The 16,572-nt window shown below is 49.4% G+C and overlaps 1 protein-coding gene across 1 annotated transcript; it reads right to left on the bottom strand.

Moving 5' to 3' along the window:
* Window positions 1-12,864: 12,864 nt before the first annotated feature.
* On the bottom strand, window positions 12,865-15,721 carry LOC309836613 (tigger transposable element-derived protein 1-like; the record flags this gene model as incomplete). Its single annotated transcript, XM_082676724.1, has 2 exons — window positions 12,865-14,601; window positions 15,701-15,721. The coding sequence occupies 2 exons, from the start codon at window positions 15,719-15,721 to the stop codon at window positions 12,865-12,867; spliced, it is 1,758 nt and encodes a 585-aa protein (XP_082532850.1).
* Window positions 15,722-16,572: the final 851 nt, after the last annotated feature.

A 16,572-nucleotide genomic window follows, 5' to 3' on the forward strand; every position in this document is an offset into this window, starting at 1 on the left:
GATTCAGAATTGAAGGAGAGGGTGTTCCTGGTGGCACAGTGGTTGAGAATCTGCCTGCCAATGCAGGGGACAAGGGTTCGAGCCCTGATCCAGGAAGATCCCACAGGCCACAGAGCAACTAAGACCTGTGTGCCACAACTACTGAGCCTGTGCTCTAGAGCCCATGAGCCACAACTACTGAGCCCGCAAGCCACAACTACTGAAGCCTGAGCACCTAGAGCCCATGTTCTGCAACCAGAGGAGCCACTGCAATGAGAAGCCCGTGCACCACAACGAAGAGTAGCCTCCACTTGCCACAACTAGAGAAAAGTCCACACACTGCAATGAAGACCTAACGCAGCCAAAAGTAAATAAATAAATAAATTTATGGGGGAAAAAAGAATTGAAGGAGAGATCAAGAGTTTCCCAGACTAGCAAAAGCTAAAACAGTTCATCACTACTAAACCAGCCTTATATGCAATGTTGAAGGAATTTACTTAAGCTTAAAAGAAGTCTCACTAATTATTGATAGTAACAAGAAAACAAACAAAAGTAAAAGTCTCACTGCAAAAAGTATAAATAGAGTAAGGGTAGTAGATCAAACATTTATTAAGCTTCTGTAAAGAATAAAATAGTAGTATGTTTCTTTAAAAAGAGAGGGCCCAAATAAATCAGAAATGAAAGCGGTGATGTTACAACAGACACCACAGAAATACAAAGTATCCTAAGATACACACAAGGTAACTCAGGGCTCAGACTGGACAGAGCCCACTCTCCATTCCTCTGTACATGAGTTACAGGAGCCTCAGGAACTGAGGAGGGGGTCCCTGAGGGGAGGCACAAGATAGAAGATGTTAGGCATTAACATGACTGTATTTACGTTAAACGTGCCTGAACTACATTCACATGAGATGGTTTTGTTCTGTATGTACATTGGCACCTTTAGTCTGAACTGCAGATCTTTGGCTTCACCACCTCCACTGACAGCATTAGCTTCACCTGCTGTGGACCGTCTCCTATAAGATTTCCACAACCACAAAGCAGTGAAGCTTCACAGGACCCAGAGTCTCAACTCCACTCAGAGACATAAAGTCACAACAGAGACTCTACTCTTGGAGGGCACACAACAGTAGTGTGCACATCAGGACCCAAGGGAAGGAGCAGTGACCCCATAGAAGACTGAGCAGACCTACCTGCTAGTTTTAGAGGGTCTCCTGCAGAGGCAGGGGGTGGCTGTGGTTCACCGTGGGGACAAGGACACTGGCAGCAGAAGTTCTGGGAAGTCCTCCTTGGCATGAGCCCTCCCAGAGTCTGCCATTAGCCCCACAAAAGAGCCAGGTAGGCTCCAGTGCTGGGTCGCCTCAGGCCAAACAACCAAGAGAGAGGGAACTCAGCCCCATGCATCAGCAGACAAGCGGATTAAAGTTTTACTGAGCTCTGCGCACCAGAGCAACACCCAGCTCTACCCACCACCAGTCTGTCACATCAGGAATTTTGCACAAGCCTCTAAGATGGACTCATCCACCAGAGGGCAGACAGCAGAAGCAAGAAGTACTACAATTCTGCAGCCTGTGGAAGGAAAACCATGTTCACAGAAAGATAGACAAAATGAAAAGGCAGAGGACTTTGTACCAGATGAAGGAACAAGATAAAACCCCAGAAAAACAACTAAATGAGGTGGAGATAGGCAACCTTCCAGAAAAAGAATTCAGAATAATGACAGTGAAGATGATCCAGGACCTTGGAAAAAGAACAGAGGCAAAGATCGAGAAGATGCAAGAAATGCTTAACAAAGACCTAGAAGAATTAAAGAACAAACAAACAGAGATGAACAATACAATAACTGAAATGAAAAATACACTAGAAGGAATCAATAGCAGAATAACTGAGGCAGAAGAACGGATAAGTGGCCTGGAAGACAGAAAGGTGGAATTCACTGCTGTGGAACAGAATAAAGAAAAAAGAATGAAAAGAAATGAAGACAGCCTAAGAGACCTCTGGGATAACATTAAACACAACAACATTCGCATTATAGGGGTCCCAGAAGGAGAAGAGAGAGAGAGAAAGGACCCGAGAAAATATCTGAAGAGATTATAGTTGAAAACTTCCCTAGCATGGAAAAGGAAGTAGTCACCCAAGTCCAGGAAGCACAGAGAGTCCCAGGCAAGATAAACCCAAGGAGAAAAATGCTGAGACACATAGTAAGCAAATTGACAAAAATTAAAGACAAAGCAAAATCATTGAAAGCAACAAGGGAAAAATGACAAATAACATACAAGGGAACTCCCATAAGGTTAACAGCTGATTTCTCAGCAGAAACTCTACAAACCAGAAGGGAGTGGCATGATATATTTAAAGTGATGAAAGGGAAGAACCTACAACCAAGAGAACTCTACTCAGCAAAGATCTCATTCAGATTCGATGGGGAAATCAAAAGCTTTACAGACAAGCAAAAGCTAAGAGAATTCAGCACCACCAAACCAGCTCTACAAAACATGCTAAAGGAACTTCTCTAAGTGGGAAACACATGAGAAGAAAAGGACCTACAAAAACAAACCCATAACAATTAAGAAAACAGTAATAGGAACATACATATCGATATTTACCTTAAATGTGAATGGATTAAATGCTCCAACCAAAAGACACAGGCTTGCTGAATGGATACAAAAACAAGATCCATATATATGCTGTCTACAAGAGACCCATTTCAGGCCTAGGGACACATACAGACTGAAAGTGAGGGGATGAAAAAGGATATTACATGAAAATGAAAATCAAAAGAAAGCTGGAGTAGCAATACACATATCAGATAAAATAGACTTTAAAATAAAGAATGTTACAAGAGACAAGGAAGGACACTACATAATGATCAAGGGACCAATCCAAGAAGAAGATATAACAATTATAAATATATATGTACCCAACATAGGAGCACCTCAATACATAAGGCAACAGCTAACAGCTGTAAAAGAGGAAATCGACAGTAACACAATTATAGCAGGGAACTTTAACACCTCACTTACACCAATGGAGATCATCCAGACAGAAAATTAATAAGGAAACACAAGCTTTAAATAACAAAATAGACCAAATAGATTTGATATTTATAGGACATTCCATCCAAAAACAGCAGATTACACATTCTTCTCAACTGCACACAGACCATTCTCCAAGATAGATCACATTTTGGATCACAAATAAAGCCTCAGTAAGTTTAAGAAAACTGAAATCATATCAAGCATCTGTTCCGACCACAAGGCTATGAGATTAGAAATCAATTACAGGGGGAAAAAACGTAAAAAACACACACATGGAGGCTAAACAATACGTTAATAAATAACCAAGAGATCACTGAAGAAATCAAAGAGGAAATCAAAAACTACCTAGAGACAAATGACAACAAAAACACGATGATCCAAAACCTATGGGATGCAGCAAAAGCAGTTCTAAGAGGGAAGTTTATAGCAATACAAGCCTACCTCAAGAAACAAGAAAAATCTCAAATAAACAATCTAAACTTACACCTAAAGGAACTAGAGAAAGAAGAACAAAACCCAAAGTTAGTAGAAGGAAAGAAATCATAAAGATCAGAGCAGAAATAAATGAAATAGAAACAAAGAAAACAATAGCAAAGATCAATAAAACTAAAAGCTGGTACTTTGAGAAGATAAACAAAAATGATAAACCTTTAGCCAGACTCAAGAAAAAGAGGGAGAGGACTCAAATCAATAAGATTAGAAATGAAAAAGGAGAAGTTGCAACAGACACCACAGAAATACAAAGCATCCTAAGAGACTACTACAACCAACTCTATGCCAATAAAATGGACAACCTGGAAGAAATGGACAAATTCTTAGAAAGGTATAACCTTCCAAGACTGAACCAGGAAGAAATAGAGAATATGAACAGACCAATCACAAGTAATGAAATTGAAACTGTGATTCAAAATCTTTCAACAGGGCTTCCCTGGTGGTGCAGTGGTTGAGAATCTGCCTGCTAATGCAGGGGACACGGGTTCGAGCCCTGGTATGGGAGGATCCCACATGCCGTGGAGCAACTAGGCCCGTGAGCCCCAACTACTGGGCCTGCGTGTCTGGAGCCTGTGCTCCACAACAAGAGAGGCCGCAATAGTGAGAGGCCCATGCGATGAAGAGTGGCCCCTGCTTGCCACAATTAGAGAAAACCCTCGCACAGAAATGAAGACCCAACACAGCAAAAATAAATAAATAAGTTAATAAACTCCTATTCCCAACATCTAAAAAAAAAAAGTCTTCCAACAAACAAAAATCCAGAACCAGATGGCATCAGAGGTGAATTCTATCAAACATTTAGACAAGAGCTAACACCCAACCTTCTCAAACTCTTCAGAAATTTGCAGGGGAAGGAACACTCCCAAACTCATTATATGAGGCCACCATCACCCTGATACCAAAACCAGACAAAGATACTACAGAAAAAGAAAATTAGAGACCAATATCACTGATTAATATAGATGTAAAAATCCTCAACAGAATACTAGCAAACAGAATTGAACAACACCTTAAAAGGATCATGCACCATGATCAGGTGGGGTTTATCCCAGGGATGCAAGAATTCTTCAATATACACAAATCAATCAATGTGATACACCATATTAACAAGTTGTAGAATAAAAATATGATCATCTCAATAGATGCAGGAAAAGCTTTTGACAAAATTCAACACCCATTTATGATATAAAAAAAGCTCTCCAGAAAGTGGGCACAGAGAGAACCTACCTCAACGTAATAAAGGTCATATATGACAAACCCACAGCAAACATCATTCTCAATGGTGAAAAACTAAAAGCATTTCCTCTAAGATCAGGAACAAGACAAGGATGTCCACTCTCACCACTATTACTCAACATAGTTTTGGAAGTCCTAGCCATGGCAATCAGAGAAGAAAAAGAGATAAAAGGAATACAAATTGTAAAAAAAGAAGTAAAATTGTCACTGTTTGCAAACGACACGGTACTCTACATAGTGAATCCTAAAGATGCCACCAGAAAACTACTAGAGCTCATCAATGAATTTGGTAAAGTTGCAGGATACAAAATTAATGCACAGAAATCTCTTGCATTCAATGAAAGATCAGAAAGAGAAATTAAGGAAACAATCCCATTCACCATTGCAACAAAAAGAATAAAATACATAGGAATTAACCTACCTAAGGAGGTAAAAGACCTGTACTCAGAAGACTATAAGACACTGCTGAAAGAAATCAAAGATGATATAAACAGATGGAGGTATAAACCATGTTCTTGGATTAGAACAATCAATATTGTGAAAATGACTATACTACCCAAAGCAATCTACAGATTCAATGCAATCCCTATCAAATTACCAGTGGCATTTTCTACAGAACTAGAACAAAAAAAATCTTAAAACTTGTATGGAGACACAAAAGACCCCAGATAGCCAAAGCAGTCTTGAGGGAGATTAAAAGAGCTGGAGGAATCAGACTTCCTGACTTCAGACTATACTATAAAGCTACAGTAATCAAGACTATATGGTACTGGCACAAAAACAGAAATATAGATCAATGGAACAGGATAGAAGGCCCAGAGATAAACCTACGTATCTATGGCTAACTCATCTATGACAAAGGAGGCAAGGATATACAGTGGAGAAAAGACAGTCTCTTCAGTAAGTGGTGCTGGGAAAACTGGACAGCTACACATAAAAGAATGAAATTAGAACACTCCATAATACGATACACAAAAATAAACTCAAAATGGATTCGAGACCTAAATGTAAGACCGGACACTATAAAACTCTTAGAGGAAAACATAGACAGAACACTCTATGACATCAATCACAGCAAGATCCTTTTTGACCCACCTCCTAGAGAAATGGAAATAAAACCAAAAATAAACAAATGGGACCTAATGAAACTTCAAAGCTTTTGCACAGCAAAGGAAAACATAAACAAGACGAAAAGACAACCCTCAGAATGGGAGAAAATATTTGCAAATGAAGGAGCTGACAAAGGATTAATCTCCAAAATTTACAAGCAGCTCATGTAGCTCAATATCACAAAAACAAACAACCCGATCCAAAAATGGGCAGAAGACCTAAATAGACATTTCTCCAGAGAAGATATACAGATTGCCAACAAACACATGAAAGGATGCTCAACATCACTAATCATTAGAGAAATGCAAATCAAAACTACAGTGAGGTATCACCTCCCAGCAGTCAGAATGGCAATCATCAAAAAATCTACAAACAATAAATGCTGGAGAGGCATTTACTGGAGAAAAGGGAACGCTCTTGCACTGTTGCTGGGAATGTAAATTGCTATAGCCACTAGGGATAACAGTATAGAGGTTCCTTAAAAAACTAAAAATAGAAGTACCATACGACCAAGCAATCCAACTACTGGGCATTTACCCTGAGAAAACCATAATTCAAAAAGAGTTATATACAACAATGTTCATTGCAGTTCTACTTACAATAGCCAGGACATGGAAGCAACCTAAGTGTCCATCGACAGATGAATGGATAAAGAATATCTGGCACATATATACAATGGAATATTACTCAGCCAGAAAAAGAAATGAAACTGAGTTATTTGTAGTGAGGGGGATGGACTTAGAGTCTGTCCTACACAGTGAAGTAAGTCAGAAAGAGAAAAATAAATACCGTATGCTAACAGAGATATATGGAATCTAAAGAAAAAAAAGTTTATGAAGAACCTAGGGGCAAGACAGGATTAAGGACACAGACGTAGAGAAAGGACTTGAGGACACAGGGAGGAGGAAGGGTAAGCTGGGACAAAGTGAAAGAATGGCATGGACATATATACATTACCTAATGTAACATCGATAGCTACTGGGAACAGCCACATAGCACAGGGAGATCAGCTTGGTGCTTTGTGACCACCTAAAGGGGTGGGATACGGAGGGTGGGAGGGAGATGCAAGAGAGAGGGGATATGGTGATATATGTATAGGTATAGCTGATTCATTTTGTTATACAGCAGAAACTAACACACCATTGTAAAGCAATTATACTCCAATGAAGGTGTAAAAGGAAAAAAAAAGAAAAAGAAAGCCCAGAGATAAACCTACACACCTATGGTCAACTAATCTATGACAAAGGAGGCAAGACTATACAATGGAGAAAAGACAGTCTCTTCAATCAGTGGTGTTGGGAAAAATGGACACTTACATGTAAAAGAATGAAATTAGAACACCCCCTAACACCATACAGAAAAATAAATTCAAAATGGATTAGGGACCTTAATGTAAGACCGGACAGTATAAAACTCTTAGAGGAAAACATAGGAAGAATACTCTGACATAAATCACAGCAAGATCATTTTTGATCCACCTCTTAGAGTAAGGCAATAAAAAAGAAAACTAAACAAATGGGACCTAATGAAACATAAAAGCTTTTGCAAAGCAAACTACAAACAAGACGAAAAGACAACGCTCATAATGGGAGAAAATATTTGCAAACGAATCAATGGACAAAGGATTACTCTCCAATATATATAAACAGCTCATGCAGCTCAATATTAAAAAAACAAACAACCCAATACAAAAATGGGCAGATCTAAATAGACATTTCTTCCAAGAAGACATAGAGATGGCCAAAAAGCACATGAAAAGCTGCTCTATATCACTAATTATTAGAGAAATGCAAATCAAAACTACAATGAGGTATCACCTCACACCTGTTAGAATTGGCATCATCAGAAAATCTACAAACAACAAATGCTGGAGAGGGTGTGGAGAAAAGGAACCCTCTTCCACTATTGGTGGGAATGTAAATTGATACAGTCACTATGGAGAACAGTATGGAGGTTCCTTAAAGAACTAAAAATAGAATTACCATATGATCCAGCAATCTCACTACTGGGCAGATACCCAGAGAAAACCATAAATCAAAAAGACACATTCACCACAATGTTCATTGCAGCACTATTTACAATAGCCAGGTCATGGAAGCAACCTAAATGCCCACAGACAGACGAATGGATAAAGATGTGGTACATATATACAACGGACTATTAGCCATAAGAAGGAATGAAATTGGGTCATTTGTAGAGACATCGATGGATCTAGAGACTGTCATACACAGTGAAGTAAGTCAGAAAGAGGAAAACAAATATTGTATATTAATGCATATATGTGGAACCTAGAAAAATGGTACAGATGAACCGGTTTGCAGAGCAGAAATAGAGACACAGATGTAGAGAACAAACGTATGGACACCAAGGGGGTAACGCCGTGGCGGGGGGTGGGGGGGATAAATTGGGAGACTGGGATTGACATGTATACACTTATATGTATAAAATAGATAACAAATAAGAACCTGCTGTATAAAAAAAATAAAATTTAAAAATATATAAAATTTTAAAAATAAAACAGAAAATAAATTTCTTCCCTTCCCATAGATGTATTTATATGAATGAATTATTTCCATGCTTATATCTATAAATACAAAAAAGAGCAATAAAACCTACCTTGAACCAAAAAAGAAAAAAAAAACAGAACCCACCAGTTATACAGATGAAAACCCTATCAGGGCACTTGCTCCAGTGGTAGACAATTCTGAAGTTGGTCAGAGGTGGGGAATCGTCTCGCATGCAGCCAGCAGCCCCCCACCCCGCAAGGAGCATCCTCTTTGCAAAGCTGGGGGACCGTGCCGAGGCGTCTGTGAGTAAACGTGAGCTGAGCCCCAGGCCAGCTGCTGCTGAACTATTCCCACCCTTCCCAGGTAAAACACCTGAATGTGTGCAAGGACTTGAAAGCCTAGAGGAAAGGGCTTGGAGTCACACCAGCCACAGCACACAGGCCGAGTTGGTGCCTCCAAGCCAGCCGGGATGGTCCTGGCCGCGGGCGCTCTTCTGGAAGCTTTCCATTTCCCTGCCTGAGGTAACCCTCCTGTACCGGCCCCCACTGCTTTTTTCTTTCCTCACCTCTGCCCGGGGAGGAATTCCAGCGGCAGGTATGGGTGACACATCCTCTTCTTTAGCAGGTGGCAGCCCGGCAACTCCTGCAGAAAGTCCAGCAGAGCCCCACTCACACCGGGCCACCCACAAAGCCGTGGCCCCTCACTCCCTCCCAGCAGCCCAGACCCGAGACTGCTGACGGGGCAGAGAATATGGCGTCAGGCACAGCTGCAGGGGCTCTTGCTGCCTGGAGCGGTTTATATTGAACTCAAACCAGGCACACCTGGGGAGGGCTGGCCGGCCGGGTCATGCTGCCCAGGTCAGCCAATCCTCACCCATCACGGGCTCATAGCTGCAGAAAATGGGCCTTGCTGCACCGGCCAGGTCCAAGGAACAGGTGTGGGCTCCTGAGTCAGGATAGACAGGGGGCTGCAGCTCTGGCTTGTTTTCTAATCTTTTTTTTTTTTTTTTTTTTTTTTTTTTGTGGTACGTGGGCCTCTCACTGCTGTGGCCTCTCCCATTGCGGAGCACAGGCTCCGGACGTGCATGCTCAGCGGCCATGGCTCACGGGCCCAGCCGCTCCGCGGCATGTGGGATCCTCCCGGACCGGGGCACGAACCCATGTACCCTGCATCGGCAGGCGGATTCTCAACCACTGCGCCACCAGGGAAGTCCTGTTTTCTAATCATTTTATCTGGTCCATGAGTGGGAGACAACTTTAAGAAGACCCTCTCGTAATGAGAGGAACCCAGGAGTCAGGGAGAGGAGGGGTGGTGGGTGGAGACAGAGGCCTGGTGCCCCGGCGGCACTGGAAGCCTCTGGAAGACGCGGTGGAGGGAGGCCACACAGAGTGAAGCCCAGGGTCACAGACCTGTCCAGGAGCTGCTGTTTGTTAGTTCAGGTCCTGCTCTGAGGTGCTCAGGGTCAGCTCTGACCAACAGGTGAGTTGGGGGTGCTCTGCAATGAGGGCTATGTGCACGGTTCCTGTGTGCCCAGCCCTGCCAGGTGCCTGCCCAGGCGAGCTCTGTATCCTGGGAGGGGCCTGACCATGAGAGCCCCATGGGCTGCTGGGTACCTGCTCAGGTGAGCTCCATATCCTGGGAGGGGCCTGTCCACGAGAGCCCCGTGCACAGGGAGGGGGGTATGAACAAGCCCCCTCTCTCTGCAGCTGGCACAGAGTTGCTTAGGGTGTAGATTAAAATCAGCCGAGGGCAGAGGTCAGGAGCAGCATCGGGGTCCCTTGGGTGTGGCCACCCAGGGAAGCCCTCCTGAATCCTGAGGTGCAGGGTTTTTTGGGGTCGGTCATGTCGACATGAGGACCACCATGTGCCCGACCTCGGCCTCCAGCCCCCGGGGAAGGAAGCCCCACTGTGTATCATGCCGTCAGCACAGACCAGCCTGGAGCGAGGCCCATGGAGCACGGACACTCCCGTCAGACTCAAGGTGACCTCTGGAGCCAGGACAGAGGCCCGGCCTCTCTGTGGGCAGGTGAACCCGCACCACACAGGCCCTGGTGCAATGCCCGTTCCGTGGGGTCAGCATGGGTGCACGCGGGTCAGCCAGTGTCCCTGTGCCTCAGCCTGTGACCGCTGACCACACTGTCCTGCTCTGCTCACAACAGCGAGGCCAATGGAGGGACAACGGGGGTGGGAACAAAGCCGGGTCACAGTCAGGTGAGAAAGGGTCCAGGGAGCGAGAACCCGGCTGCTCTTGCCTAGTGCGCCGAGAGCTGACGTCCGCCCTGTAGTCAGTCAGTCGTCTCCCCATATCCTGAGATAGGGCTGCCTTTCCTGCACCCTGGGGCAGGGTCATGCCTGTGTATACAGCAGGATACACAGCGGTACCTGCTGCAAGCCCGATGCCTGCCCTCGCCATGTAGTTGGGGCTTGGTGACAGGGGACATCCCGACAGGACATGGGGCCGACCCCGGGGAGGATGTTGGGGTGAAGCGTTTGGGAGCGTCTGGAGGGAACACTCACCTGTCAGCACAGGGGGACTGAGGACACCGACCAAGGGGGGCAGGCGGGGAGCCCAGGGAGGGTCCTGGGTCATCCCCGAGGCTGGAGAAGGGGTGGTTGCTGCGGGAGATGGCGGCTGGGACGAAGAGCTTACCACCCGACAGGAGATAGGCCAGCCGGGGCAGCAGGGGGAGGTGAACACTGTGCCCGACAGAAGGACGGAGAGACCAGCAGGCCCAGCCGTGGGCGTGGGTATCCGGGCTGCTCTTTGTTGGCCCGAACCCGAAGGGCCCCAAGCGGCCCGGAGCCCGGCTCCGCCCCCAGCGCCCGGGGCCCGGCTCCGCGCCCGGAGCCCGGCTCCGCCCCCAGCGCCCGGGGCCCGGCTCCGCCCCCAGCGCCCGGGGACTGGGTCCCGCTCCGGCCCCAGCGCCCGGGGCCCGGTTCCGCGCCCAGCACCCCTGGAAAACACCCCGTGTCCAGCCAGACCCCAGCCAGGAAGAAAAGACCCGTGTACAGCCTTAACGTGATTAATATGCCCAGAAGTGTCCTTTAAAGTCAGTCTCTCCTCTGGCTCTAATTCTACACTGAACGGTGCAGATAGCCAAGCAGGAGCAGACCAGCATCCCTGGTCAGGTACACCCACAGTGGCCACCCCCAGGACAGCCTAGAGCTACGGGTACCCACGATGGCCCAAGAGTTGGGGCGGATGCAAGAGGTCCAGCCAGCAGGGAGTGCTTGCTTTGTGCATGGGATCAGAGGTCGGCTCTGGGCATACCTCAGTCAGGTGTACACCGGGGTGTATGGACAGCAGATGGGAGATGTGAGGGCACCTGGGCTCCCCAGCAAAACCTTCAGGCCAAATTTAGCCCCCAACCAATCTCCCGGGCTAGCCCGCCCACCCCCTGCCCCCCACCTCCTGCAGAAGGAAGGCAGGCTCAGGGAAGGCTTCCTCTAACAGGGCCCCTTGGCTGGAGACAGGGACCACTCACCTGAGGACCCGTGCGTCCTGAAGTAAGGCCAACCCTACCCCAAACCCCACATCCTTACCCCTCCTTCTGTGGGGCATCGTGTGCCTCCCAGTCTTCCCACATGGCATCCGGGGCCTTGTCTCCAAATGCCACCACTGCCTGGAATGAGCCCGTGTCCACGGGAAGAAGAGTCAAAGGGGCATGGCAGGAGTCAAACGGAAACTGGTGGAGAGAGGGAGCAGCAGAGGAGAGAGACAAGAAGAGAGGGAGAGTTAGCAGCAGGCCTGCAGCCGGGCCTGCAGCCGTGAGGACGCCCGCGCCGGGGCCGGGGAGCCTGGCGAATGTGCTGCCTCACCAGCTCACCCACAACGGGCTGTAGTCTCTCCTCCCGGCCCCCCTCCCCCCCGGCCAGTCAGCAGGGGCACAGCATCATTTCAGAGGACAGAACAAGATGACAAGACGCATCCAGTGTCCCGGGAGAACAGAGATGGGAGGTGTGTGGCCGGACACTCCTCCCACCCAGGCCCACTCTCTGGATTCCTGAGTCTCTTTGGGTGCTCATCCGGGGTCAGCCTTTGCCGCCTGCAGGTCCTGAAGCTCAGCTGAAGGGTGAGCGGGCCATAAAACAAGCAGAACCCCTCTCTGAAGCCCACTCAGCTCCGTGAGCCCCAGCTCTGAATACAGGAAGAGCTCAGCGCAGTGAGCAAGGTGGCAGGAATACCGTGCCAGGGGTGCTACCCGGTGATTCCGGCTTCCTCATGGGCTTCCACTAGGAAACCGAGGATGCACTGCTCCGAAAGGGCCCAGGATGCAATAAAGTCACTTGAGAATTCACCAAGGCTTCTAAAACCATATATTTGAGAAGTTCACTTGAGACACTAAATTATTTGCTGACAGAAAAACATTTGAGGGATTAATGAAATGGAAACATGCAGACCAGTGTCACTTCCATGTGAAAGATGGGGAGGGAGGACCCCCTCTCCCCAACAAAGTCCGGAGGCCTCAGAACTCCCAACACCCCCTCCCCCTCAACACACACTATTTGGGGCCTCTCTTCTCCTTGAAGAGCTCCCGATAGCAGCTGATCACGTTGTTCACGCCCCGGCAGACGCGGAGGCTGCGCTCCAGGTTGGGATCGTTGTCCCTGACGATCTGCAGGCCAGCATCGAAATGTGCTAGGGCCTTGGCCAGGTACCTGGCCGTGAGCTGGCGGGAAGCCGTCGAGCTGTCCTCACCCTCGTCCCCGGCTGCCAGCTCCTGCTCCAGCCCCACCAGCTCCTCGTTGGACAGGTCTGCGCCCTGGCTCTGCAGCAGCTCAGCCACATCCGCCTCTGCCACCTCCCCGAAACCCAAGCCGTGCGCCAGCGCCACGACGTCCCGCCTGATCTGCGGGAGGGCCTCCCCGGGTCGGGGGCTGGCGTCGTGCTGGAGGCACTCGGGCCACAGCTTCCTCCAACCCTGGTTCAACGTCGCGGGCGGAACCTCCTCCCAGGACTCGAAGATGTTGTGCACAGCGTCCAGGATGCTATAGTCCCGCCAGAAGTCCGAGGCCGCTGACCGCTCGCCAGCGCCTCCCGCCCTCGCCGCCAAGAGGCGGAAGACCCTCCGCAGGTAGCAGGCCTTGAACGTGGCGACCACGTCCTGGGTCATGGGCTGGATGAGGGCCGTGGTGTCCTTGGGCAGGTACTCCACGCGCACGTGGTCGGAGAGGTCGTCCAGGTTCCCTGGGCGGCCGGGAGTGCTGTCCAGGACGAGCAGAGCTTTATACGGGAGCCCGTGCCGGGCGCAGTACCTCTCCACAGCGGGGCAGAAGAAGTGCACGAACCACTCCTGGAAGAGGCTCACAGTGACCCAGGCCTTCCTGTGCGAGCGCCACAGCACGGGCAGGTTGGGCTTGGAGAAGCCCCGGAGGGCGGGCGGGTTCTCTGAGGGGTACACCAGCAGCGGCTTCAGCTTGAAGTCGCCGGCGGCGTTGCTGCCGAGCAGCAGGGTCAGGAGATCTTGGGCGGCTGTGAACCCGGGGCCTGGCTTCTCCGCCATGGAAGGGCCCGTCCTGCCCGGCAGCCGCCTCCAGAAGAGCCGGGTCTCGTCCACGTTGAACACCTGCCGGGCCGTGTAGCCGCCCTCCTGGATCACCCTCCGCAGCAGCGCCGGATACCTGCGCGCAGCCTCTGCGTCTGCGCGCGCCGCCTCGCCTCCAGCCCCGAGGCTGCGCAGCCCGTGCCGCGCCTTGAAGCGCGCGAACCAGCCGCGGCTGGCGCCGAAAGTCTCCGCCTCGGAGCCCTCACCCTGCGCCCGCTTGAGCTCCTCAAACAGGCTGCGGGCCTTCTCCTGGACGAGCACCACGCTGACCGGCACGTCACGCCGGTTCTGGTCCTCGATCCACACGCTCAGCAGCCGCTCCATGTTCTCCATCACCAGGCTGCGGCTGCGCGTCAGCTTACAGGCCGCGTGCGGGGTGGCCGCCTGGGAACTCGCTCGGATCTTGTCCTTGTTGTCACGAATGGTGGCCACAGTGGAGGTGGAGAGACCCAGTGCCCTCCCGATTCGGCTGAGCTTCTCTCCGGCTTCGAAGCGCCGCAGTACCTCCAGCTTCACCTGCAGGTTGATGGCCTTTCGGTCCCGCTTGGCACTTGGGCGCTGGCCCGCCCTCGGCGGCCTCTTCAGGGGGGGCTTCGGGCCCGCATCACTCTCTCCGGACACCACAACAGAATATTTATGTTCCCGCCCTGAGCCCGCTGATTTCAGGGCCGCTGCCGCCCCAGCCCTGACCCGCTGTAAAATGGGGAGACAACGTTTACCGGTGGGAAGTGCTGACGGGCCTGGGTAAAACCCTTAGAGGTCCCTGACTAGTCTCTCTCTTTAGGTGGGAGATTCGGGGCCACATCCGGCCACTCGATGAGTCTGGCCCCGTGGACTAAATAAACTCCACCCCCAGGATTGCAGCAAGCCTCTGAAAACCCTCTGCCACTTTCCTTCCACTCTTCCACTTTTTTCTGAAAACCCTCTACCACTTTTCCCCGCTGACACCACCATCCCCGGTCACCTACTCGCCGGCCTCCTGAAGCATCCAGGGTGGCGTAATACACCACAAACTGATGTCAGACCAAATACAGAACCCAGAAATTACCAGCACGTCATAGCCGGGCCCAGGGACGGGCAGCCACAGTGTATAAACCTCAGCTCAGAGCTTGGTGGCAACCCGGGAAAGCAGAGGAACGAGCTGTCCATGGAGCCAACACGCTTCATGGCCCCGAGCTCGCAAGACCTTGAGCAATGTCATTAATTAAGGGTGTCAGGACTCAAGGTTTTTGTTTTGTTTGTGTGTTGTTTTGATTTTTTGGTTGGTCTGGCCAAGTCGCGCGGCATGGGGGATCTTAGTTCTCCAGCCAGGGATCGGACCCGTGCCCCCTGCCGTGGAAGAGCGGAGTCCTAACCACTGGACCACCAGGGGAGTCCCTGTTTTTGGTGTTTTTAATGAAGGAAATACTTGTGCAGGGTTCAATTACCCAGACGGGCTCCTGGAGAACCCGGCGAGGGGCAGGCCTGTCTCCAGCCCTGGGGCCCCGAGGTGGCCAAGGAGACCCACTTCCCAGTGTCCTTCCACAGGGGGGTGGGCCAAGCACCTTGTTTCTTCCAGGAGCAGCATCTCTCAGAGCCCAGCTCTACACTCCCGACTGGTGATGGGAGTTTGACAGTAAAGCAGCCCTGGGTGTTCTCTGAGAGTTGCCGGCAGGACACCGGCTGAGCCGGACTTGGGCAGATCTAGGCAGGGCCACCGCAGGCGTTCCCAGGCCTCGCAGTGTCTCAGGAAGACCAGGAATGGCAGTCAAGGGTGGGAAAGGCCAGGGTGTGGTCCACTCTCCCCCCTCACCTGGCAGGAGACCCCAGCCATGCTCCTTGGCTGGTCTGCCCTCCTTCCCACGTGTGAGCAAGTCCCTCTGTCCTCCTGGGGAAGCCCCCTGGGTTACCCACCAGGATCAAAGACATGCAGGCACCCCGTGACACAGAGATAAGCTTTGGTCCCTGTGTCTTGAGGCCACCCAGAGGACAGGCAGGCCCAGGGGCAGAAGAGCCAGAGGGGCAGCAGCCAAGATGAGGGTGTGTGTTCTGGGATGAGAAACCAACAGCGGCCCACATTCCCTAGCGGGGCTGGGCACATGACTCCAAGATAGCCACTAAAAAGAAAGGCTGGAGCTGCCTGTGCCACTGGAAGGGACCTCACCACAAGACGAAGTGAAATCAGTGAGGTGCAGAGCGTTAATGGGCTTCCTTTGGAAATGTCTGTGTGCCCCGTTCATACACACGCCCATGTGTGTGAACTGCACGTGTGTACAGGAAAGAGGAAGGGTGTACGATGGGTGGCAGTGGCCATTTCCAGAGAGGAAGACTGGCTGTGGGGTTTCAACGTTATGTGCTTCTCTTAAGGTTTGAATTACTTTATAATGCATATACATGTTTTATATACATTTAAAATTTTTCTTTAAAATGGGAGGATAAATAATGACTGCTGTATTTCTATCTCTGTGCAAGAGAGACTACAACTACAGTAAGTCCCCTACGTATGAACGAGTTCCGTTCTAAGAGCACGTTTGTAAGTCCAATGTGTTCGTAAGTCCAACGACGTTAGCCTAGGTACCCAACTTACACAATCGGCTATACAGTACTGTACTGGAATAGGTTTATAATACTTTTCACACGAATAATACATAAATAACAAACAAACACAAAAAATAAAGAAAACAT

Source organism: Grampus griseus (genome assembly GCF_964374135.1).
Source record: "Grampus griseus genome assembly, chromosome: 19".
Lineage (NCBI taxonomy): Eukaryota > Metazoa > Chordata > Mammalia > Artiodactyla > Delphinidae > Grampus > Grampus griseus.